The 23,430-nt window shown below is 44.4% G+C and overlaps 1 protein-coding gene and 1 pseudogene across 2 annotated transcripts; both read left to right on the top strand.

The window, feature by feature from the left end:
- The first annotated feature begins 4,433 nt into the window (after positions 1-4,433).
- Positions 4,434-6,436, top strand: LOC120652254 (annotated as a pseudogene). The gene is made up of 4 exons (XR_005666497.1): positions 4,434-4,715; positions 5,270-5,374; positions 5,487-5,534; positions 5,951-6,436. The product of XR_005666497.1 is annotated as a pyrrolidone-carboxylate peptidase-like (transcript).
- Positions 6,437-12,537: 6,101 nt separating this feature from the next.
- Positions 12,538-13,932, top strand: LOC120648800 (peroxidase 2-like). The gene is made up of 2 exons (XM_039925455.1): positions 12,538-12,812; positions 12,910-13,932. Exons 1-2 carry the CDS (start codon positions 12,606-12,608, stop codon positions 13,669-13,671), a joined length of 969 nt encoding a protein of 322 aa, XP_039781389.1. The 5' UTR covers positions 12,538-12,605; the 3' UTR covers positions 13,672-13,932.
- The last annotated feature ends 9,498 nt before the right edge of the window (positions 13,933-23,430 follow it).

Below are 23,430 nucleotides of genomic sequence, written 5' to 3'. Positions count from 1 at the left end.
AAGGTTGTTTTAGTCAAGAAAAGAGGGGGCGAAAAACCAGAAGTTTGTGTTGTTGCGAGTTAACAGATATATTTGATGGTAGGGTCAAAGAAGGAATATAAGATAAAAATAGGATTAAAGAAGGAAGTTTGAACTTTTCAAGATAAGGAACTGTTATTTCTTTCACAGCCATACAAGAAATTTACTCAATAAAGTATTGTTGCACACGCTTGTTGTAGATTACTTCTGCGCATATGGGGCAGGCCATGTCGTAGTTTTGTGCTGAAATGAAGAGGTGTACTGCCCGGGCGTGGAGTAGAAAACTTTTTCACGTCACGTCTAATAATAATCAATTAAGTCTGTGTTTGACTGTTTGGGCCGAACTAAGCCCATCACTATCAGAATTCCATTCTGGGCTGAAAATGGGGGAAAAGTAGCTTCGGCCGTCGGCCGGTTGCCGGGGCGAGGAATGCGGCGTCTTTTTCTTTTTTATATTTTTTAAAAATAAAAATTTCAAAAATATATGTCGGTTTTGAAAATTTTCAAAAATACCCCCGGTCGCCCGGCCTAGGGGCAAAGGGCCAGGCGACAGGGGTCCTGTCGCTCAAGTAACGGGCGACAGGACTTTAATGTAATTTTTTTGAATTTGCAAAGAGGTCCCTGGCTGGGGGAGGGGGGCCTGTCACCCCCCACGGGCGACAGGGGGCCTCCCACCCTATATAAGCCCTGACTTCCATTCCCTTCTCATTTGAGCCCAAAAATTACACCGAAAATTCAAAAAAAAAGAGAGGGGTGAGGAGAAGAAAAGCGGCGAAACTCTGCCGAATTCCGCACTTGTGATCTACCGGTAACTTTCGTATGAATCCGTTGATATTGTATAACAATTTAATTTAATTAGCGGATTAGCTGAATTAGATTTGGTGCTTTAGAACACTCATTTAGTATTACAATTTCAGTACTATTACAGATTTGTTTTTAAATTAATTATGAATTAGAATAGAATTATGACAGTACCTTATTGATATTGCAGCATAAGGCAATGCCTGCCTCCAATTGTGGAGGATTTTCATGGATCGAAGAAAATCTAGTATAATACTTGATATCATGACCCATCTTGTTATTAGTAAGAAGTTGGATACGTTAGCAGATGGTACGATAGAGATGGTATTGTCTAAAGTAGTACAGTTTAAAGATTTGACATTATTTCGAGGTATTACAACGCAAGATGTAAAGGGACACATGCTAGAACGTCGAAAGATATACATGAGAGTATGTGAACTAGCGAATAATCCTAATATCATTGGATTCTTACAAAGTTCTTGTAAGATACGGATGCAGCCAGAGGTGTATGAGATGCACATTAAGGTAACTCTTATTCAGTTTTAATCCCGTCCATCATTTGGAATCCATATGTTTCAAACAGTGACATTTTTGTTTAATTATATGATAGGATTACCCTGAGGACATGGAGTTGATTAATAAAGTGATACCAAATTTCCGTAAATTGGTATGTATCTTCGGTGGAATTATGCCGCAAACTAGGCGAAGGAGGTGGAGAAGATCTTCGGATGATAGTACTTGGCCTCCACAAGAACAGATGACCGAAAGTTCAAGTCATGCTGCAGCATCTCAAGTACCAAATTGTGTTAACTTGGATGACGACATGGATGACTTCATGCCCCCTAAATCATGGCATCCAACACATGATGTTCCTTCCCTTTACATGAACCTAGACTTTAGTGCCATGGACATCCATCATTCACACACTTCACCTCATATTCTTTAGTGCTAGACTTTACGATTCTAAATTCTCGTTTCAATGATATTGCCCATAGTCTCACAGCATCTTTTACGACTTCAATGTTTGGATATGTTGCACCTTGCACTACCTCATTCCCTCTGTACTCCCACTCCTGATTTCGTACGTCTTCTGCGACATGATTGGCAAAACCATGCTCATTCCACTCTTTTGGCAATGAGTACTGCTCGTCATCAGATGAGCCCTCATATTCTTCCATCTCCATTGCGGTTTGGTCTTCTGCCTCCATCTCGTCCACAATGCTATGTATCGTCTCTCCCTCATCAGCAAGGCCCTGTGGTCCGATGTTTTGGTTCTCTATCTCTTCTGACTCATCTTGGCCAACATAGTTGGTCACTCTTTGAATACTCAGAGTTGCTTGATCTGCACCATGTTGGATTTCATTTTGTGTCTTCTCCCGGATTTGAACAAGAATGGCCAGAGGCCACCCACGCTCTAGAGCTGCTTGCATATACTTCTGCCAGTCATTAGTGCTGTGTATCATCATCAATTCTCATAAATCACTTTCTACCTCCCAATTAACAAGAGACTGGACGGTCATCACATGTGTCTCCGGATTAACACGGAACCCACGCTGCAGTCACTTACATATAGAACCAAAACTCATCTCCAGAGGTTTATTTATGGCACTAGATGTGCACTTAAAGAAAGGTCTACTCCATTTGGCCCATACAAAATATTGTAGTCACCAAAAAATATTTGAAACTGCATCTTGCTCGACATATCTGTATATCACAGAATACTTATGGAGTTATACTCTTTTTCTAAACTAATTTTCTAATATTTGAAATGCGTAGTACTAATTTTCTAAATTAATTTACTACTACGTAACTAAAGTATCATTAAACTCCTACTTAAATGGTTCTACTATAGCACTAATTAAATTAAATTACTCTACAATACCAATGAAAAAAATATATAAACTAAATATAATAACCTGCAGATCAAAAGTGCGCAATCCGACAGGGCTTCGCCGCTTCCCTTCTCCTCACCCCTCTCTTTTTTTCTGGATTTTTGGGCTCAAATGAAGAGGGAACGGGGGTGCTTATATAGGAGGGGAAGGGCTGGTCGCCCGAGGAGGGGACAGGCCCCCTGTCGCGGCTGTGGGTGGGGCCCCCATTCGCCCGGGGGGTGACATGCCCCCTTTGCACCCGCGCGCCCCCGGCCAGGGACCTCGTTGTAAATTTAAAGAAAAAAAATTATATTTAGGGCCTGTCGTCCCCATAGGGCGACCGGAGTATATTTTTGAAATTTTTCGAAACAGACATATATTTTTGAAATTTTGATTTTTTTTAAATATAAAAAAGAAAAAATCGCAGGAATGCGCGACCGCGAAACGGTGGAGATAACGGATAAGATTAGGAAAGCCGCCCGAGCGCCATGCGGTTTTAGCAATCCGCAAAACCAGAGGCGGGCGCGGGCGGCGCCGCGGACAGAGGCCGCCGCCGTCCCGGCGCCGGCACGCTGGCAGCCTCTCAGCTCAGCTGCCGCTTTCGTTTTTCTCTTCTTCCCCGGCCGGGGTAGCTGGCTCCCACCCCCGTCGAATCGCCGCTGACACGCGGGGCCCCGCCGTAGCGCCCCCGGTCGCTGTCCTGCGGGCCCGGCCGCCCGCTCGCGCGCTTTAATAAGGAGGCAGCTGGGCGGACTAGGCGGTAGCCAAAGCTCTCTCCTTTCTTCCGTGTCTGCTGCTTCTTCCTCTTCCCCCTATCCGTCTCCGATAGCGAGAGCAAGTTGTTGCGGCGCACTGAACCCCTGCAGCCTGCTGCAGGAGGAGAAGAAGCTCCTTCGCCGCCCCCTCTCCGCCCCGCTGGGCTTCCCTGTCCCGAGGTGAGTTGATGGCTGTTCGGGCCTGCTGCTGCTGCTCTCGTGTGGGGAATTATTCAATCTCGCGACCTGGATAAACTTGGAGCACCTCCCTTGTTCTTCCGATCCTGCGCTTGCTAGAACGGGGAGAAATTCCAGTGTTATTATGTATATATGGGTTATGAGGTTTAGTTATCGATGATGATGGCGGCGCGGCGGCTTGGGCTGGCACGCAGCTACAAACCTGCACTGCTACAGGTGCAAGAATCACGCGACGACAACAGAAATTAGCTAGCATTTCTCTGTGTTTCCATGATTAGCTGTTCGGACAATCGGACCCGCTGGGGGTGAGCTTCGAATCCCCCTGAATCTCTGATCCGGTTAAAGAACGAAAAAAAAAATCGGTGGCCTTGACATTGCTTGCTTGCTCAAGTCGTGGCTTTTATCATTATCCAAGTTTCAGACTCTGGGCCGACGTCTGCGTCAGAGTCCCTTGCAGGATGGTTTTGCCGCTCCGTGGCGTCCTGCCTATCACACAACTAACTAAACACCTGATTATATCTTTTTTTTCTGTCACTTGTTGATATAAACTGGTGGTTAGGACCACATTTGGCGACTTTCATCCGCCCATAATTAAGTTCCTTCTGGGCAACGGCATTGCTGATGTCATGTATTATTGGCTTGCTTAGCACAGCCCACATGTTGGATGTGTGAATGTGAATGCATTCATGCTGTGCAGTTGCAGCAACTATCTGCAGTACCTTGACATATATTATCCGGCTTCTGTCCAGGTTCTCCAGCAGAACCCAATTTCCCTGCTCAAGCTTAACATAGCATAACAAGATAGATGGGTTCCTAGGGGCCTTCTCCCGTCACCGTTCATGTGACCGGATTCAAGAGGTTCCATGGAGTCGCAGACAACCCAACCGAGAAAATCGTGCGCAATCTCCAGTCATTCGTGCAGAAGAGAGGGCTGCCCAAGGGACTTGTGCTTGGAAGCTGCACTGTCCTTGAGGCGGCCGGGCAGGGCGCACTAGGTCCATTGTATGAATTGTTGGAGTCAACTGTCCATGGCCGGGAATATGGATCGCTGAATCAGGAGCAAGTAATTCTGGTAAGACCTCACCTTCACCCGATCATATACTGGTACCGAAAGTTATGAAATAATTGAGCTAGTTTGGAGTAGCAGTTTTATTAATTTCCTGATAAATTCCTAAGTTTAGAAATAAAAAACAAAACCTCAGGTTGAAAACAGATTGTGAATTTGTGGATGTGCTGAGTACAACACCCTGCCTAGCATCTTTCGTCATGAGCTGAACTTCTCAATTTGAAATCATTGCCATCTATGAGTATTCTCCTGCAGTCAAAGTCAGAACTATATATATATATATATTCCATAATCCCATCTTTATCATAGTTTGAAAATTTGTCCATTTACATAGAAGTTGGTGTTGATTCTAATTTGGATCATGATATGGATCCTATACATAATGCGAGCTGACAGTAGAGCTTGAATGCTTGAGCTTATGTGGCAGCCAAGTTTGACCTTGCCTTGTCATTGTTCAACACAATCATAATGCTGCAATATTTTCATATTGCTAGATATTTTTCCTTTATTCATTAATGCGGTTTGGACCATTTGATTTATGGTTATGGAACATTTTTCAGCTCCATTTTGGAGCCAACAGTGGTTCACTTAGGTTTGCTCTTGAGAATCAAGCTGTTAATGAAGCTACTTTCCGTTGCCCTGATGAGCTAGGATGGAAACCACAGGTTTCTATCCTTTTACCTTTGTTATTTCATATACAAGCATGTTCATTCGTTATTTCTTTATATCTTTGCGACTTCTTTACATTCAATCGTTCATTTTCTGTTTACATTCCAGAGGGTTCCTATCATGTCATCGGATGGAAGCATCTTGCATGCAAGACAGGTGTATTTTAACTGTTACTTTTTAAAATCAGTATGGGTATCTCTAGAAATCTCATTTGGAAAACTTGTGCTTTGCATCATGTTGTTAACTTACCATCGTGCAAATCCTCTGTTTTGCTAACTCTGCCGGCAATTACATCCTTTTCATTTTTAAGTATTGATTTTCCTTTGTTAAACTTAGATCTATCACTTCAATCTTCAATGCACCACCCTCATGAATCACTAATTCACTATACATACAAGTTCCTACTCCTTAGAAGGTCTTTAACTAAGGAGGTTTTGCCAAGGAAAATCTGCGATTTATCTCGAACATTCTCCAGCTTTTACATCAATGCTTATCCGCATCCTCTGTTCCCTGCTACCTGTTATGTTACCGAGTGCATAAGCTGAACACATTTTACTTTCGTGATCAAGCAGACTACATTGCCAGTGAAGGAAATAAGCAAATCTCTCCAACAAATGGGATACGATGTGATGCCTTCAGATGATGCTGGTCGATTTGTGTGCAACTATGTCTATTACCACTCTCTTAGGTTTGCGGAGAATCATGGTATCAGGTCACTCTTCGTTCATTTCCCCCTCTTCTTGGCAATTGATGAGGAAGTTCAGATGCAATTTGTTGCTTCCCTTCTTGAAGTCCTCGCTTCCTTAAAATTACAGTAATCTAATTGTCCACTCTTCCCAATTTACAAGTGGTGTGAATAAGAATGGTCAATCATTCATGGCATTATGTGTGCTCCAAAATGTGTATAAAAAAACTCTCTTAGAAAGCATGTCCATGTGGTCCTGATGTCCAAATATCCAAATGGGTCATGTGTGCATGTTCTCAGAGCTTATGTTTCACTGTCTGATGCTATTCAGAACTTGTGTATTTCCTCATTATGAACAACATTTTTCTGATTATCATGTCATATACAATAATAGCAGTACTCTTTAGGTACTAAACATGAACATGACTAATTTAATCTTTGCTCACATGATTAAGTTGGAAGAAAAGGAAATTTATTGCTAAGTGAAATTTTGTTGCAGCGTGCCTGCAACTTCTGGGACCAACATTTCACAAAGCTGGCGTCATAAAAAAACATTTCACAATGTTACGACTCCGTGTGCCATCATTTACTCTTTTTCTTATTATTCTTCCTTCTTCGGTTGAATCTTCAGAAGGAACAAATACGTCAGTAATAAGTTACAAAAGGCAAAGTTGTGCTGTAAGCCTCTAAACTATTTTTGGCGTGGCCCTTAAAACTGAAATTTTGTTTGATTAATTTATTTGAACTCTCCATCCTGTATACTTACTGAAATCACGGAGGAGAATGCCTTTAATTTTATTGCAGGATGTAATTAGAGTTTACAGTGCTTGGAGTTTTTATGAACCGTTAAGGGGTTCAAATCCAATTTTTAAAAGTGGGAGGAACCAGTTATGCAGAACTAAACATGTGGATAAATGATCAATAGCGCCCTTTATGCTGTCAACAGTCAATAAACGATCGGTCAATCTTCATCGCGCCGCCAACGCTGCCGCCGGCCAAGCCCTTGCTGCTGGTCCGGGGATGGAGGCGCGCGGCATGGGCGAGGCACGAGGCAGTCTAAGCGGTGCAGCAGAGGTGTCCTGTGTCGAGTGGAGTGGAGGGGATTCCACGGGCGGAGAGCGCTGCTTTGTCCTGGCAACCACTCGGCACAGGGCGCAGGCCGGCGAGCTCCGACGCAACAAAGCCCTAGCCTACGAGCCCCTCCGCGATGATACCTTAGTGGGAACCCCGTCCCGGCACTGGGAAATCCAATGTGTTGTGTGATGTGCTCCATGGAGATGGGGAAGGGCTGCCCGGGGTGGCCGTGCAGTGGAGCTCAGCGGCGTGCCCAGGCCGCCAGCGGTCAGCGGAGTCGGAATCGAGAGAACGGCGAAGGGAGAAGCAGGCCATCTATTTGGTGCACAGATTACTAAACTGCGCTTGATTGGAGAGAAAAAAAATAGCTTCTAATATCTCCTAAATATCAACGGCTCTGATTTTTTTCAGAGGTCCAAGCACCGTAACAACTCTCATATATTAAATTCAGGAGCTAATCCAAATCCATGTAAAGCGTGTGGTTTCAGGCTGGCTTGAAATGCAGGCTATTGAGTTTCTTTATGCTCAAGTATTATAGATCCATGCATTTCAAACAATTGAACCATGAATTCAAGGACACTTCGGTTGGCAATGCTTAATTTCCTCAACTTCCCGGTTTATGGAAACCTTGAGGAAACCGTATGCGCAAGAGGCAAGACTGGCACAACGCCGCCATCTGTGATTAGTATTTTGCTTTGCATTGCCAGGTGTATAGACTACAAACAATTGAGCTTGCATTGGTCGGTTCGCTTGCTAATTCCTTAATCACCTGGCACTAATAATTCCCAGTTAAGCTAAGCGTACAGCTATCTGGAGCTAAATTATTTTCTCGAACATCGCTAGAGTAAGAATTAATCTCTGCACCAACAAAGACGTACGCGTGCAGGCGGTTTCGCGGATGTTGCTATGACCACTGCAGTAGAATTGTAGAAATAGCGGAAATCCAAAACAACATTCGCACGTTGTAGAGCTTCGTGGCGCGCGACGCTATAGCAGGCGATGCAGCCGGCCGTCCGTGCCACCCACGTTACAGTCCACGTATTGATTTGCTTTCTCTTTTCCTCCCCCTGTGTTCCGTAATGGCAGCAGCTATCATTTTTTCCTTTTATTTTAGGTTTTTCCTTTTACTTTCTACAATGTGTTTCTTTAGAGAAATTCTCTTGATAAATATTTTAGAAAAATTGTACTAAAAATTATATCGAACATTGTGCTTAGAAGTTGTATGATAAAATTGTACGTAAAAAGTTGTCCGAGAAATCTTTCTAATTACATTTTTGTAGAAGTTGCATTGAAGAATTTATCTCAACAAGTTGTATTTTTACAAGCTGTATGACGAACTTATGCATCAAAGTTGTGTGAGAAGTTTAGTTATATTCAAAGTTATTATTTAGTAAGGAGGCTGATGAAAAAAGCCATGCATAAATTTGTAAGTGTCGTGCTAACAAATTATCCTACAAAAAGTTGGTTGGAAAAAATTATACATAAAAGTGATAAATATTGTAAAAGTTGTGCTGAAAAATTATCATCTAATAGTTATGTTGAAAAAATATCATCCCATAGTCATCTAAACAATTATACATATATATGTTACTAGGTAATTATGCTCGTGTGTTGCTACGGATAAAGTTGGTATATGTATTGAATACATATTGGTGCCTGTGTGTTAATTTGTAAGAATCTAGGTGATCGAGTCGTGGACAGAGGGGGTTGGTCCGACTCGCATACGGAATATCTTAAGGCCCACCTGTCAATAACATAGACGGACTAAACCAACGCACCAAACCAATTTAGTGGAAACCTTACTCGCTTTATGAAAGTGATCGGGTGCCCTAGCCTAAGAGGGGGAGGAGGTGAATTAGGCACTAATAAAAACTTGGACCTATGGCTCCAACTAGTTTGCACAAAACTTAAACTAAAACATGCTATCTAGATGTGCAACTAGATTGTTCTAGTGTGAAACCCCTATTCCAAAAGAGTTTAGCAACCTATAGCTTTTCCTATCAAGAAATTATTCTATGAAGGTAAAGGCACACAAATTGCTAGTAAGAAATGCGGAAGCTTAAAGAGCGGGATAGGAGATAGCAAACTCTTGACGCGGGTGTTTATCCCGTGGTTCGGTTAGCCACAAAGGCACACCTACATCCACGTTGTTGTAGCACTCACTAAGAGTATTGCTACTCGGCCACCAAGTCTCTTCCGTGAACACAATCACGGTCACCTTGGTGTAACGAACATGGCACCATTGATGCCATTTCGAGTGATTTTGGTGATCGAATGACAACACAACACTTGGACTAATATGATTGTTAAGATGATCATTCTCAGGCTTTTAGGTTCAAGTGATGACAAAGAGAAAGAGAAAATAGGCGTAGCAAGGCCCGAAGGGCAGCCCCTACGGGGGTTCCGCTACCCGGTTAGCGGACGGGGGTCGAGGGGGAGCCGCCCCTCGCGGGTCTCAGGGCAGCGCCCTGAAAGCTCTTCGATTCAGGAGCACCGGAAGAACCGACGCCAGGGCATCGAAGCATCCGATGGTAGTCGGAAGAACCGACGCCTTGATACTTTGGTGCAGAAGGGAATCGAAGCCAAGTCAGCCTATAGGCACCGGTTGAACCGACGGTCTAAAATAGGGCATCGGTGCAATGGCCGTCCTTTGTACCAGAGACGATGTCAAGTGCCCAGAAGAAGTTTCTTCAGCACCGGTTCAACCGACGGTGCATCGGTGCATACCACCGGTGTAATGACGTCAGCGTCCAGGAGAAGATTCCTTCAGCACCGGTTGAACCGGTGAGGCATCGGTACAAAGCATCGGTTCAACCGGTGGTCTCTGCGTCAGACATCAGGAGTCCAACGGCTACTTCGTGTTATGAGTGACCGGATGAACCGACGCTACCCTGCCAAGAGGCATCGGTTCTTCCGGTGGTACGCAGATTTTCAGCTAACCGTTGGAGCAACGGCTACAAGACTTGGTGGCCTATATATACGCCTCACCCCGGCCATTTGAAGATTGCTGGAGTTGCTGGACATCCCACACACACCCAAGAACATCTCCAAGCCATACAAAAGCATCAAGATCATATCCTTAGCCCTTAGCACACTTTGAGAGTGTTGTGTAAAGGATTAGCTCTTAGTGAGTGAGTTTGCAAGGCTTAGAGCCTTTGTGCTGTGGTTCATTAGTGAACCAAAACAAGAGCTTGGTGCGCCGGCACCTTGGAGCGTGAAGCTCGCCGGCAACGTCATCGACCCTCCGACTTGGTGTGGAGCGGCGACGACACCTTTGTGCGGGGGACGTGGAGACCCCCATCCTTTGTGGAGAAGCTCCTTAGTGGAACCCGGGGCCAAGGTGACCGTGATTGTGTTCACGGAAGAGACTTGGTGGCCGAGTAGCAATACTCTTAGTGAGTGCTACAACAACGTGGATGTAGGTGTGCCTTTGTGGCTAACCGAACCACGGGATAAACACCCGCGTCAAGAGTTTGCTATCTCCTATCCCGCTCTTTAAGCTTCCGCATTTCATTCTAGTAATTTGTATGCCTTTACTTTCATAGAATAGTTTCTTGATAGGAAAGGCTATAGGTTGCTAAACTCTTTTGGGATAGGGGTTTTACACTAGAACAACCTAGTTGCACATCTAGATAGCTTGTTTTAGTTTAAGCTTTGTGCAAACTAGTTGGAGCCATAGGTCTAAGTTTTTATTAGTGCCTAATTCACCCCCTCCCCCTCTTAGGCTAGAGCACCCGATCACTTTCACCTTGGCCCCGGGTTCCACTAATGAGCTTCTCCACAAAGGATGGGGGTCTTCACGTCCCCCGCACAAAAGTGTCGTCGCCGCTCCACACCAAGTCGGAGGGTCGATGACGTTGCCGGCGAGCTTCACGCTCCAAGGTGCCGGCACACCAAGCTCTTGTTTTGGTTCGCTAATGAACCACATCACAAAGGCTTGAAGCCTTGCAATCTCACTCACTAAGAGCTAATCCTTTACACAACACTCTCAAAGTGTGTTAAGGGCTAAGGATAGAATCTTGATGCTTTTGTATGGCTTGGAGATGTTCTTGGGTATGTGTGGGATGTCCAGCAACTCCAGCAATCTTCAAATGGCCGGGGTGAGGCGTATATATAGGCCACCAAGTCTTGTAGCCGTTGCTCCAACGGTCAGCAGAAAAATGCGTATCATCGGATGAACCGATGCCTCTGCCTGGGGTAGCGTCGGTTCATCCGGTCACTCTCAGACCCGAAGTAGCCGTTGAACTCCTGACAGCTGACACAGTGACCACCGGTTGAACCGATGCTTAGCCGTCGGTTAAACCGGTCACTCACAGCACTCAACTCTTCTGCTGACGTCATTACACCGATGGTATGCACCGATACTTCACCGGTTCAACCGGTGCTGAAGAATCTTCTCCTGGGCTCTTGACATCGTTTCTGGAACATAGTACGCCCAATGCACCGATGCCCCTTTTTGACCCGTCGGTTCATCCGGTGCCCATAAGCTTCGGGCCTTGCTACGTCTATCTTTTCTTTCTCTTTGTCATCACTTGAACCTAAAAGACTGAGAATGGTCATCTTAACAATCATATTAGTTCAAGTGTTGTGTTGTCATTCGATCACCAAAATCACTCGAAATGGCATAAATGGTGCTATGTTCATTTCACTTTAGTAATAGGTATAGATAAGTAGCATTCTAAAAGTAGAAAATCATGAAGACAGAAACTTACCCAGAAAGGAAGATCACCTGCTGTCCGATCTGGTACCCCTCTTCTGATTAGCTGAGCCCTACAAAAAGCGGGCTACAGTTGCGCTAATAGCAGTTCGAGAACTCTATCGCCAAATTACATAGCTCATCATTTAAAACATTGAATTTAATCAAGAGGGGCTACTTATCTGTGGCTTTTTCAACATTATCATCCTATAATTCGAAGAATTACATACACTTATTTGCAAGAATTGAAAAGATATCTGTAGCTAGCAGGACAGCTCCTGCAGTCCCCACGAACATATTACAGTGCTTTTAGACTTCACTTCAAGTAAAAAAAGTGGTGTACGGTGTGTGCGCAATTGGTTGAAAACAAATCGTGCCATGGAACATTCCCATCAAGAGAAAAAACAATTCAGCCACAACAGGGGGAAGAAACCACAGGCAGCACAACATGCAGCTACGTACAGCAAATCAAACAAAGCCACCTGCAGGTCAACTGCTTAGCTACCTTCGGTTGCGGCCTCCATGCATCCATGTTCTGCAACAGCTAGCTTCCCTAATCAGTTCTTCGATCTCACTCCATAATACACCATGATCCAAGTTGGATCATCATCCAACTAACTACTTCGACGTGGTCGGCCTACGGCGTATCTCCATCTATAAATACCGCCCCATGCGAGCATCAGTTCATCACTTGTCATCAGCTCTCTTAGCTCACGCACTCAAATACAGAGGCTCAGAGCACGGTAGAAGAGCAGCCGAGAGGAGGAGAACAATGGCTGCTTCGTTCAGGGTCGCCGTGGCGGTGACATGCGCATTGGTTCTCGCGACGGCGTGCCAGGGCCTGCAGGTGGGCTACTACAACAAGAGCTGCCCCCGCGTGGAGCACATCGTCAGGGACGAGGTGAAGAAGTTCGTCTACAAGAACGCCGGCGTCGGCGCCGGCCTCATCCGCATGCTCTTCCACGACTGCTTCGTCCAGGTAATGCACAATCAACCATGCACGCCATGGAGATGCTTCTTTCTTCGTACAATGGACTCGATCACGAGACTGACACGGAACACACACACATGCATAGGGATGTGACGGATCCGTGCTGCTGGACCCGACGCCGGCGAACCCGCGGCCGGAGAAGCTGAGCGCGCCCAACTTCCCCAGCCTGCGCGGCTTCGAGGTGATCGACGCGGCCAAGGACGCCGTCGAGAAGGCCTGCCCGGGCACGGTCTCCTGCGCGGACATCATCGCCTTCGCCGCCCGCGACGCCGCCTACTTCCTCAGCCGCTTCTACGTGAAGATCGACATGCCCGCCGGCCGCCTCGACGGGCGCGTCTCCAACGCCTCCGAGGCCCTGGACTTCCTGCCGCCGCCCGTCTTCAACATCACCGGCCTCGTCGGCAGCTTCGCCGCCAAGGGGCTCGACGCCGAGGACATGGTCGTGCTCTCCGGCGCCCACACCATCGGCCGCTCCCACTGCTCGTCCTTCGTCCCCGACCGCCTCGCCGTCCCCTCCGACATCAATGCCTCGTTTGCCAACTTGCTCAGGAGGCGGTGCCCCGCGAACCCGACCCCGGGCAACGACCCCACCGTGAACCAGGACTTGGTCACCCCTAACGCGCTCGACAACCAGTACTACAAGAACGTGCTGGCGCACAAGGTGCTCTTCACGTCCGACGCCGCGCTGCTCACCACGCCGGCGACGGCCAGGATGGTGCTTGACAACGCCAACATCCCCGGGTGGTGGGAGGCCAAGTTCAAGAAGGCCTTCGTCAAGATGTCCCAGGTCGAGGTGAAGACCGGCAAGCAGGGCGAGGTCAGGAGGAACTGCAGGGTCGTCAACTAACATCGTCAACACTACTGAGCAATCCGATGTTGACATGGAAGCTTGAGCTTGCCCATTGGTGTGTTCGTTCTTGGTTTGCAGGAGCGCACGTTAATCTTTTCTTCTTCTTCTTTTGTGGCGACAATTGGGTCTTTAATTGATTTCCAACAGCAAATTACCCGTGCATACTACTTTCTATATTTGTTAATTCATTTGCTATTTTTTGTTGCATTACTTGCTCTGCTATTTGTGAATGTGTAAATTGTAATTGTGTACTTTTAATGTAACAATGGAACACTCATTTTGATAACTAGCCTATCAATTCGAGCAACTGCACGGGCAAGTAATTTATAGTTATTTGTTCCTAGTTAACTTTCCCTCTATTTTAAATTATAATTTGCTTTATCTTTATTCTAAAAAAAAATCAAATAATTTTGACTAAACTTATGGAAAATATAGACCGATACATTTTTTAGTCTATTTATGAACTTTTTTAGATAAAGGAATATTTCAATATTCCGGCCTTTTACATCACAATGTGAAATATCCGGCCCTTATTACAATAGAGAACCATGAATATGAAGGAAAAAGCGATAAATTTAATAAACAACTTATTATAAACAAAACCTATTACTAAACCACCACCTATTTTTTGTGAGAGTCATTTACCTGTACTAGCATATATAGTTGCACATGCGACACGCACGTGATTTGAAAAATCTAATTAGATTTTTTATCCAATTAAGTATTAATTAAATTATTTACAATATGGAGGGAGCAGTTTCACTAATCATATTATTGAATAGCAGTTTGAACTCGATGCCTAAGTGCACTTGAAGCCGATGAAATAGACTTAATTGTTTTCGTAATTGGCTAAAAAAAAGTATAGCACACCCGCGGCAAGCATGTGTTTCCAAAGATACCTAGTATAAATCTTAAAGTTTTATTATAAAAATTACAGAATTTGACCATAACCACGAGTTACATTACAAGCCACATTTAAAGTTAATTTGAGGCATGTATAAGTCCATGCCAAATCTACCCCCTGGAAGGAAAAAAAATCTCATAACTATTACGTAACAGCCAATTTTAATAAATTTCCCATAATCAATTGTTGTTCTTTATTTGTCTGCAAAACATCTACACATGAAACGCATATAGCAACCCAATGCCAGCGACTCGCATTTGTTTGCTATCGCATAGCGCACGCCTTAGTCATTACTGACTTCCATTTGTTTGTTCGGAGCTGCACAAGCCATCACCGCTTGTGGGGCCCTGTTTTCCATCTCCTGGGGCCTGGGCGTATGGCGAGCCGGAGGAGGAGGAGGCCATGACGACGGCGGTAGTGGCCGAGGCATCGGGCGCGAGCAGCGCGAGCGCTACGGGCGGCCGGGGCAGCTCAATCGTACGCGCCGCGTGAAGTGGGTCTGGTTCTGCCCGTGCCTGGGCTCCACGCGTGCTGCTCACGATTGAGGGCCGTGGATACCCTAGCGCTATTTAGAGTTGCGCCGGTATCTCACGAACTCTGGAATTTTTTGCCGCCGCCTCCAGGGGTATGAGCAAGCGGGTATGGGATCGGTCTGGTGAGAAAATCAAGAAACACTCTCTAGCTCGCAGTTTCTATGGGTCTACTCTCATTTCCACCGTCTTCGATCCTGACATATGGATCCAGCGTGAGGGGTACGGTGGGCCCAATATGAATAAAAAAGTTTTTAATTGTTTTCGATCTTTATAGTATAGATATAGATAGATATTCTTATGAAAGTTGGTGGTTACTTTGGAAAAAAATTATCTCTAAGTATAGGGCACCTTGGACTACAAAAATGTGCCATTTGTTTTTGTGCAAAACAATAGAAATCTGTTCAAATTTCGATTCAAAAACAGGAACTCAGAGCTAACTAAATTTCGTCCAATGGGTAACGGAAACTAAATTTCATCTATAAACAAAATCTAGTTTTCATCATGCATGCCATTAGATTCCGTCCAACAATTAGACGAAAATACTGTATTTCGTCGTCTCATTAGATGAACTATCGTATTTTCGTTCTCTGGGTAGACAAAATTTAGATTTTGTTTGCCCAGCAGATGAAAGGGACCTAGTTTTGATATTTCGCAAGATTAGAATATTATTTTGTAACTAAATATAATTTAATAATTAAAAATTAAAAATTCAGAAGTATTATTCCATCTTCAATCACAAGAACGCATTGGCTTTCTCTGGCATGCACGCAGGTTCCTTAATTTTCTCTTTTTGTTAGCAAACGTGCCTGAGCACGTGTTTCACTAAAAGAAATAGAAAAACAAGATCACGTACAGACCGTTGTAGTGCCGGACAGACCAGGAAGGTATAAAAAATCAAGGCATTTTTGGTCTTTGAAGAAGAAAAACGATCAACTTCACGAAACCTTACATGCTTAAATACAAGCAGCGTAACTCCTAGAAGTTCAACCATGTTTCAAAAAAGTATAATTTTGAAAGGATGATAGATATGGTTGTTTTGTCATCGCTATTTAGCCTGATCAACAAGATCATATCATCTATCATCTGCGTTGCTCGCGACATAGAGCCCTTGTGCATTATTTCTCACAATCTTCTCAGATTTCAGTTTCTGCCGTGGAGAATAAAGGGCAATTAAACCTAACAATATGAATCATAAAATCACCCAATCGATAGTTCTATTACACTTATTCCATTACCCGCAAAAAAAAACACTTATTCCATTGACATTAACAGAATACCACCATACATTCTTGAGATCAATGGACAATATATTCAAGCCATACAAGAATAGCCAAATAACGAATTATGAAACCAAAACAATAATTCAAAGCTGAGGGAAATTTGAAGAGTGTGAGCATGCAGTTAATCATCAAGCAACTGTTGACACCGTTTTTTGACATGTGTCAAGGAAGGTGATTTCGGTGAAGGAAAGGTGGCCGATTCAAAAGAAACCAAAAGATGCACAGAGTTGGAATCGGCCGATAGAAGTCTGTCCGATGGACCAGGAGAATATTCTGCGAAGATGCTGATTAGTCCGCTCTGGTGCTTGGCCGATGGAGAGTTGCCGATGAAGTCAAAGAAGGAGAAGATGATCCGAACTCTACGAGAATCTTGATGATTCGGTTGTAATATTTTAAGTAGTTTATCTTTTAGATAGTCTTTTCTTTAGGGTCAAGTAATATTTGCTGTAATCGGTTAGGACTTGATAGTGCTAGGCTATATATATCAGTTGTAAGGGACCGAAAAAACTTGATACACATCCAATACAACAAACTTTACAATTCCTTTGCACTTTTTCGGCGACTTCGCCTTTTCTCTTTTTTTCGATGAGTTCTTTCAAGTTGATCAAGGACACCTCACATTCGAACGACTTGATTTACTGGTGAGTTTTCGTTTTACCGAGTATATTTGAGCTTTAGCTACCGAGCGCATCGCTGTGGCTTCGTTCAAATCTATTTAAAAGTTATCGAGTTTATCTAGGCTTTGACTTCCGGGCGCATCGCTGTCGTCTCGTCTAGATTTATTCACCAATTCTCGATATCGGCTAGATTTGTAGATTTTCCTATGCTTTTTGGCCATTATCACATCTAAAAACATACTAGATCGGCTTTAGGTTTTGGAGCAATACTTTTGTTATCTCAAGAGCTGGTTTAGATCTGTTTTTAGCTTCACATCATCTGAGTTACACATTTGTAACTGAGATCTTGTTATACATACACGATCGGCTGCTCAAAGCCACTTTTGTCGTTTAGTGTATCGGCTGATCCTGCCGATACGCTCGTTTACAACACGCTTGCATTTAATATCTTTTTGTCATTCATAGTATCGGCAAAGCTTGCCGATACGTCCATCTGAGAGATATTCGGAATCCCAGCCGATACGCTCTTGAATTTGATTTTGTTTTCTCTATTGTCAATTTCTGGTCAAATTGACTGGCATGCTTGGTTGACTTTTCCGTGCTTGGCGAACACTTGCCATCGGATTCCAGTGTGTTGATTTTTGCGTCAACACATCTTTTGGCACGCCCGGTGGGACACGAAAAACTTCAACATGGTGGAACTCACAGATAAATCTACAGTTAGTGAAGAAAATCAGATTCCTGTTCCTGAAGACAAGCTCAAAGAAGAACAAAAGAAGGAATATGAAGAGCTGGTGGAGAGATTCAAGCGTGAATGCCTCAAATAGTACAACGTCAACAAATCTGGTGAGGTGGTCTAGAAGTTTAATCTTCCATCTTTCCAGCCATTGACAGAGGCTCAACGTGAAAGCAAGATGATAGACGCAGTTGACCAAGATGTGGCACAAGCCTTCATCAAGAGTGCAATAGTCATGGGCAACACGGTGCACAATGCAGTGGTCAAGACTTTTGCTGAAGGCACGTTACCAGGGTGCATGGGTCCTTGCTATATACAACCAGATCAGATGCAATATACTCCCATGGAGGCATCTATGGCAGCAGCCCTGTCGGCTCAAGATAGTCAGGCAGGAACAAGCAACAGTCAAACTCCACCCCAGATGACTACTGCAGCATCGTCGGGTATAGCAGATCCTATCTACTCAACCACGCCGCCGATTGCTACAACTGTGCAAGATGGATCTGCGTCTGTATTTTCTAAAGGGTGGAATTCTGCTACTGGGTATGGTATGCATCCGGATTTATTTTCTACGCCACCCAAGATGCAGTTTAATGCATCGGCTTCTCAGCCGATAGCCTCTCAGCCTGATCCATCGGCCGTTCAGCCGATGGTTGCACAGCAGGATGCATTGGCAATACAGCTAAATGCACAAGGTGCATGGAGTCCACAACAGATGGCACAAGCTAATGCATCGCCGCCATCGCCGATGACCCCACAACAGCATATTGCTATCCTGCTTCAACCCCAGTCTCCTTCAGAAGTGTTGTTGTCGCAATCTCCGCATCAGAAGGGAATCAACTGGGTATTCCACAATGAAGCAACTAGACAAATACAGTACGTCAATGTGTCGTACACAGATATTACTGGTCAACAATCGGCTCCACAGCCGACGATGATTTAGCAGACACCTAATCGAATAACACGGCAGACACATTAGATGCAATCGGCTGGACAACCGATGGACCATGTAGCTCAATAAATTGCGATGACCAATGCAGCGAGTTCGTTTTCCCCTCAGAAAATGCCAATAGTTGAGCCGCAAGTTGATTGGAGCACAAAGATAGCTGAAGTGATGAGGGAGTAGTTTGGTTTTTGGCCAAAGCAACAATCCGTTATGTACAAGACTCCCCATCCTCCGGCTTATAATTAGGTTCCTCTCCCCCACAAGTACAAAATGCCTGATTTCATAAAGTTTTCAGGACAGGGAGAAGTTTCTACGATGGAACATATTAATAGGTTCCTTCTACAGTTGGGTGAAGCAGGCAACCATGATGCACTCAAAGTCCGTTTGTTCTCCTTGTCTTTGTCTGGATCAACCTTTGCTTGGTTCACCACTTTGCCAGCAAATTCCATATTATATTGGGCCAATCTAGAGAGACAATTTCTTTAGTTCTTTTTCTCTGGGATTACTGAATTAAAGTTGACCGATTTGACCGGTTTAAGACAAAGAAACGATGAATCAGTTGCTGCTTTTATCCAAAGATTCAGAGATGTCAAGAATCGATGTTACAGTTTGGTTCTGTCTGATCAGTAGTTGGCCGATGTAGTATTTAATGGGCTCTTGCTGCACATTAAAGATAAATATGCATCGCAGGAGTTTGAAAGCATTAGCCAGATCGCGAGTCGGATGACAGGAGAGACTCGATCCTACGAGTCCAAGAAGCCTTTTCAGAAGAAGATCAACTATATGGAATATTCTACCAATGATGAATCTGAAGAGGAGCAAGAAACGATTGCATCAGCTGAGTGGATACAGAACAGTAAAAAGCCGGTGACGTGTCCGTTTGGGAAGAAAGAGCCTGAGTCGTATGGGTTTGACATCACTAAAGCCGACAAGATCTTTGACTTGCTATTGTCGGAAGGATTGATCAAGTTGAAGCTATATCATAAGATTCCATCGGAGGACGAGCTCAAAAATATAAAGTACTGCAAGTGACACAACACCACATCGCATGATACGAATGAATGCAAGGTCTTCCTACAGCAGATTTAGATGGCTTTCGAATAAGGGAGATTGAAATTTGAGTCTCCCAAGAAGATGATGAAGATCGACGGACATCCTTTCGCCACAACACATGGTTGATGTGGCTAGAGATGAAGGTTCTCCTCAAATCAAGATCCTGACGTCATCATCGGCTAAGAAATCTGGAGCTGTTGATCCTAAAGCGCAGATAGCAGTCGATGATGTCAAAGGAAAGGGTCCGATGAAGGATGCTGAATGTTCATCGGCACCACGTAGACGTATGACGTCTCAAATGCTGTTGAACAAGTTTCAGCGTGATCGTGAAAGGCGGCAGCGTAGAGAAGAAGAGGAGCGACGCGAGCAAGATCATTGAAGGTGTCCTTTCTTTGTCTACTGCTGGGAAGAAGGGTTGACATTGCCATCGGCATATGATTGTCCCGAATGCAATGTTCAAGGTAGCCGATCATATGAAAGGTCACGTCATGAGCCCTATCGGCATGAGCGCACTCTTGTGCATGATCGGCTAGGAAAAGGGGTATCAGTGCATGATCGACTGGGGGCAGGACAATGCTACGTGATCCTGCTAGGAGAAGAGTGCCTGTACACGATCGGCTAAAACAGGTGGCCGATGACAGAGTACAAGATGATAAGCCGATGCGGAGAGATCCAGAACGTGAGTCTGATCGCACGGATCAATCTCAATGGTACCCAGGAGGTTTGACCAGGTCTCAAAAGCGACGTGTTCAAAGGTTATGCCAATTGGAGATCATTGAGGAAGAACAAGAACAGATTCTGCACAAGAAAGAGATCATGTCACTAGTTTGGCGTGCTAAGCCCAGGGCCGATAGGGATCAAGATTCTAGATCATTGGCTGCGCCAACTAATATGGTTTTCATAATGCCGAAAGAGTTTATGACGCCAGATGATGAAGATCATGAACTAGAATTAAAGGAAGCCATGGTACAGTTAAATTTGGAACCATTGCCAGCAACATTTGAAAAGCCAAAAGATGATAAGAGGCAGCATCTTAAAGCACTATTCCTGAAAGGATTTGTTGATGGCAAGTCTGTTACGAAGATGTTGGTTGATGGAGGTGCAGCCGTGAATATAATGCTCTATGTTATGCTACGCAAGCTTGGGAAGAATCAGGATGATCTGATGAAGACTGATATGATGCTTAAGGATTTCGAAGGAGTCGTATCTCCTGCTTTAGGGGCATTATGCGTCGATCTCACAATTGGCAGTAAGACCCTTCCCACTACTTTCTTCGTTATTAATGGCAAAGGTTCATATAGTTTGCTGTTGGGTCGGGACTGGATACATGCCAATTGTTGCATTCCATCTACTATGCATCAATGTTTGATTCAGTGGGTTGACGATACTGTTGAAATAGTATCGGTCGATTCGTCATTCAGCGTGGCATCGGCTGAAGCCCATATAGTGAGTTATGATCGGATGAATTGTCTTTCTGGTCAAGCATGGGAGATGGATTTCTTTCGGATGGCTGATTATGAAGTCACATTGGCGAAGTCAGGAGATTCTTCGGATGAGTCTTGATCAAAGAGGGGTATGTCCGATTGTAGTATCGGCTGGATTTTGTAAGTTATAGCCAATAATAGAAAGTATTGCCTTTAGTGCAAAAAATATGTAAAAACCAATTTGCAAGTTAGATGCATCGGTTGTGCCATGGCCGATACGATATGAGTCGCCCTTAGAGCAATAAATCATAAAGAAAATTTTTTGGAGTAAGATCAAGTTGTCTGCTAATTCTGGAGGTCACAGTACATGAAATGATTTTACAGTAATCCTAGAGCTTCCCGGATTACTTTTATCGCGTGCAGGCGGATTTGATTAATGTTTTCAATTAATTGGTTGTTATCTACTGATGAGCCAGAAATCGGCTGCAGACTCTTATGGAGTTGATATGCTTGACGAGCGTATTTCTGCTTGTCTTCTTGGAGTTTGTTGATGACCAGTGGAATCTGAGAAAGATTGTGATCTGCGATGTTTATTGCTTGGTTTACCCGATTAAGTTCTTGCAGAAGACGATCACGTTCAGCTTCCAATTTAGCTTTGTTCCTCAAGATGCAAGCCTTGGTGTCATTCAGAGATTTAATCTCACCGACAGCTGATTCTGCTAAATCTTTGAAGTGGTCCCTCTGCTTGATGATTTCTTCCTGCTGACGACGATCGGCGAGTCGTTTTTGAGCCTTGTTGAATTATGCGCGGTGGCTCTCGATGAAGGCTGCAGGAGTTAGTGCATCTTCAATTGCTTCTGGGAGTTTACCCTCTAGTTCTTCCAAGATAGCGCGGATCGACTGTGCATTCTTGATCAGTTGGCAATGTCTTAATTCAGAAACTGAAGGGATTCTTGGAGTTTGGCCTTGGTTTCATCCGATAGTATAATGAGATCGGCCGATGTTGCTTCTTCTCCTTCTTCCTAAGAAGTAGTTCCGATTTGAAAGGAGAACAGACCATTGCCTGGAGATTCCTATGCATGAAAGGATGATAAAGTTAAGATGGCCGATGGAAATAAGAGAGTGGTGGGATCGGCCAATAGAGAGAAGGGTTGTTTACCTACTTCAGGCGTATTTCTCCTAGATTCGAGCCAGCAGGAATGAGGGGTTGCGGTGAAGAGCTCGAGATTGCGGTGTTTGGCTGGCCAAGTAATTCAGATAGTGCATGGTCGGCAAGCTGAAGGATGATTGTCAGAAATATACAGAATCTGTTTGTGAGCGAGTTCTGAAATCCTACCTGTATCAATGGAGAGCCCGCCCTGGATTTCCTGAGAGTTGGACGTCAATACTGTGTCTGATGAAACCAAAAGGAAATAATACCAGATTCAGGATCATGGAAAGGTTTAAAATACTTACTGAGTAAGCAGGATTATACCTGAACAATGGATAATGGAGGAGGAGGTGTGCGTTGAGAATCTTCTTCCCCTCCTGATTGATGTTCAGGGGTGTCTTAATTGTGAAGCAAAAATATGATCAGCATTCAGATAAAGTGAAATTATAAGGGTTTCAGGCTTTTTACCTTCTGAGGAAGAGGAGGGGAGGTCGACCAAGATATCTGTTTGAAGTGCTGTTGCAGCTGCTGAGGATTGGCCTGGAGATTTCCTTTTCTTGCGAGTTGTTACCTTGGTATGAGGTACCTTATGTTTTCTCCCAGTGGCCACATCTGTCAGAGTTGGAGCGCCATAGCCGATATTTGGTTTATTGGCTGGCAGGGCGTAGTTGATCGGCTGCCCACTCCTGCTGATTGTTGGAGGATTCTGATCATCATCCTGCAAAGAGTAGAAGTTAAAGGCTGCAAGCAAGAAGTGCTAAGAGACATTGTGGGGGTTGATTTTGCTTGTACCTCATTTTCGCCTGATTGATAATTATTGTCTAGAGCGATGCAGTATAAGTTGGCCGATTTGCAGAAAATATGCTCTTGCCATTTAGACCACCATTGGATGAAAGGAGTGGTGGCAAAAGGTGCAGTCTGCCAATCGGCTAAAAATATCATGTTCACATCAGGCTCCAGGTTTTTCAGCCGATCATAAGAGAGGGCGTTGTCAAGGGCTCCTCTAAACTGAACTTTGCCAGTGAAGAAGAGAAAAGGGTGCACTTGGCCAAATTCCAATTATCTGGCTGCCATTGATGGATTATAAAACTCATAGCTAGAGGTATCTTTGCC

The sequence above is a fragment of the Panicum virgatum genome, chromosome 9K, assembly GCF_016808335.1.
Source record: "Panicum virgatum strain AP13 chromosome 9K, P.virgatum_v5, whole genome shotgun sequence".
Taxonomy (NCBI): Eukaryota; Viridiplantae; Streptophyta; class Magnoliopsida; order Poales; family Poaceae; genus Panicum; species Panicum virgatum.
The sequence above is the reverse complement of the archived record's forward strand: the minus strand, read 5'-3'. Positions and strand labels throughout refer to the sequence as shown.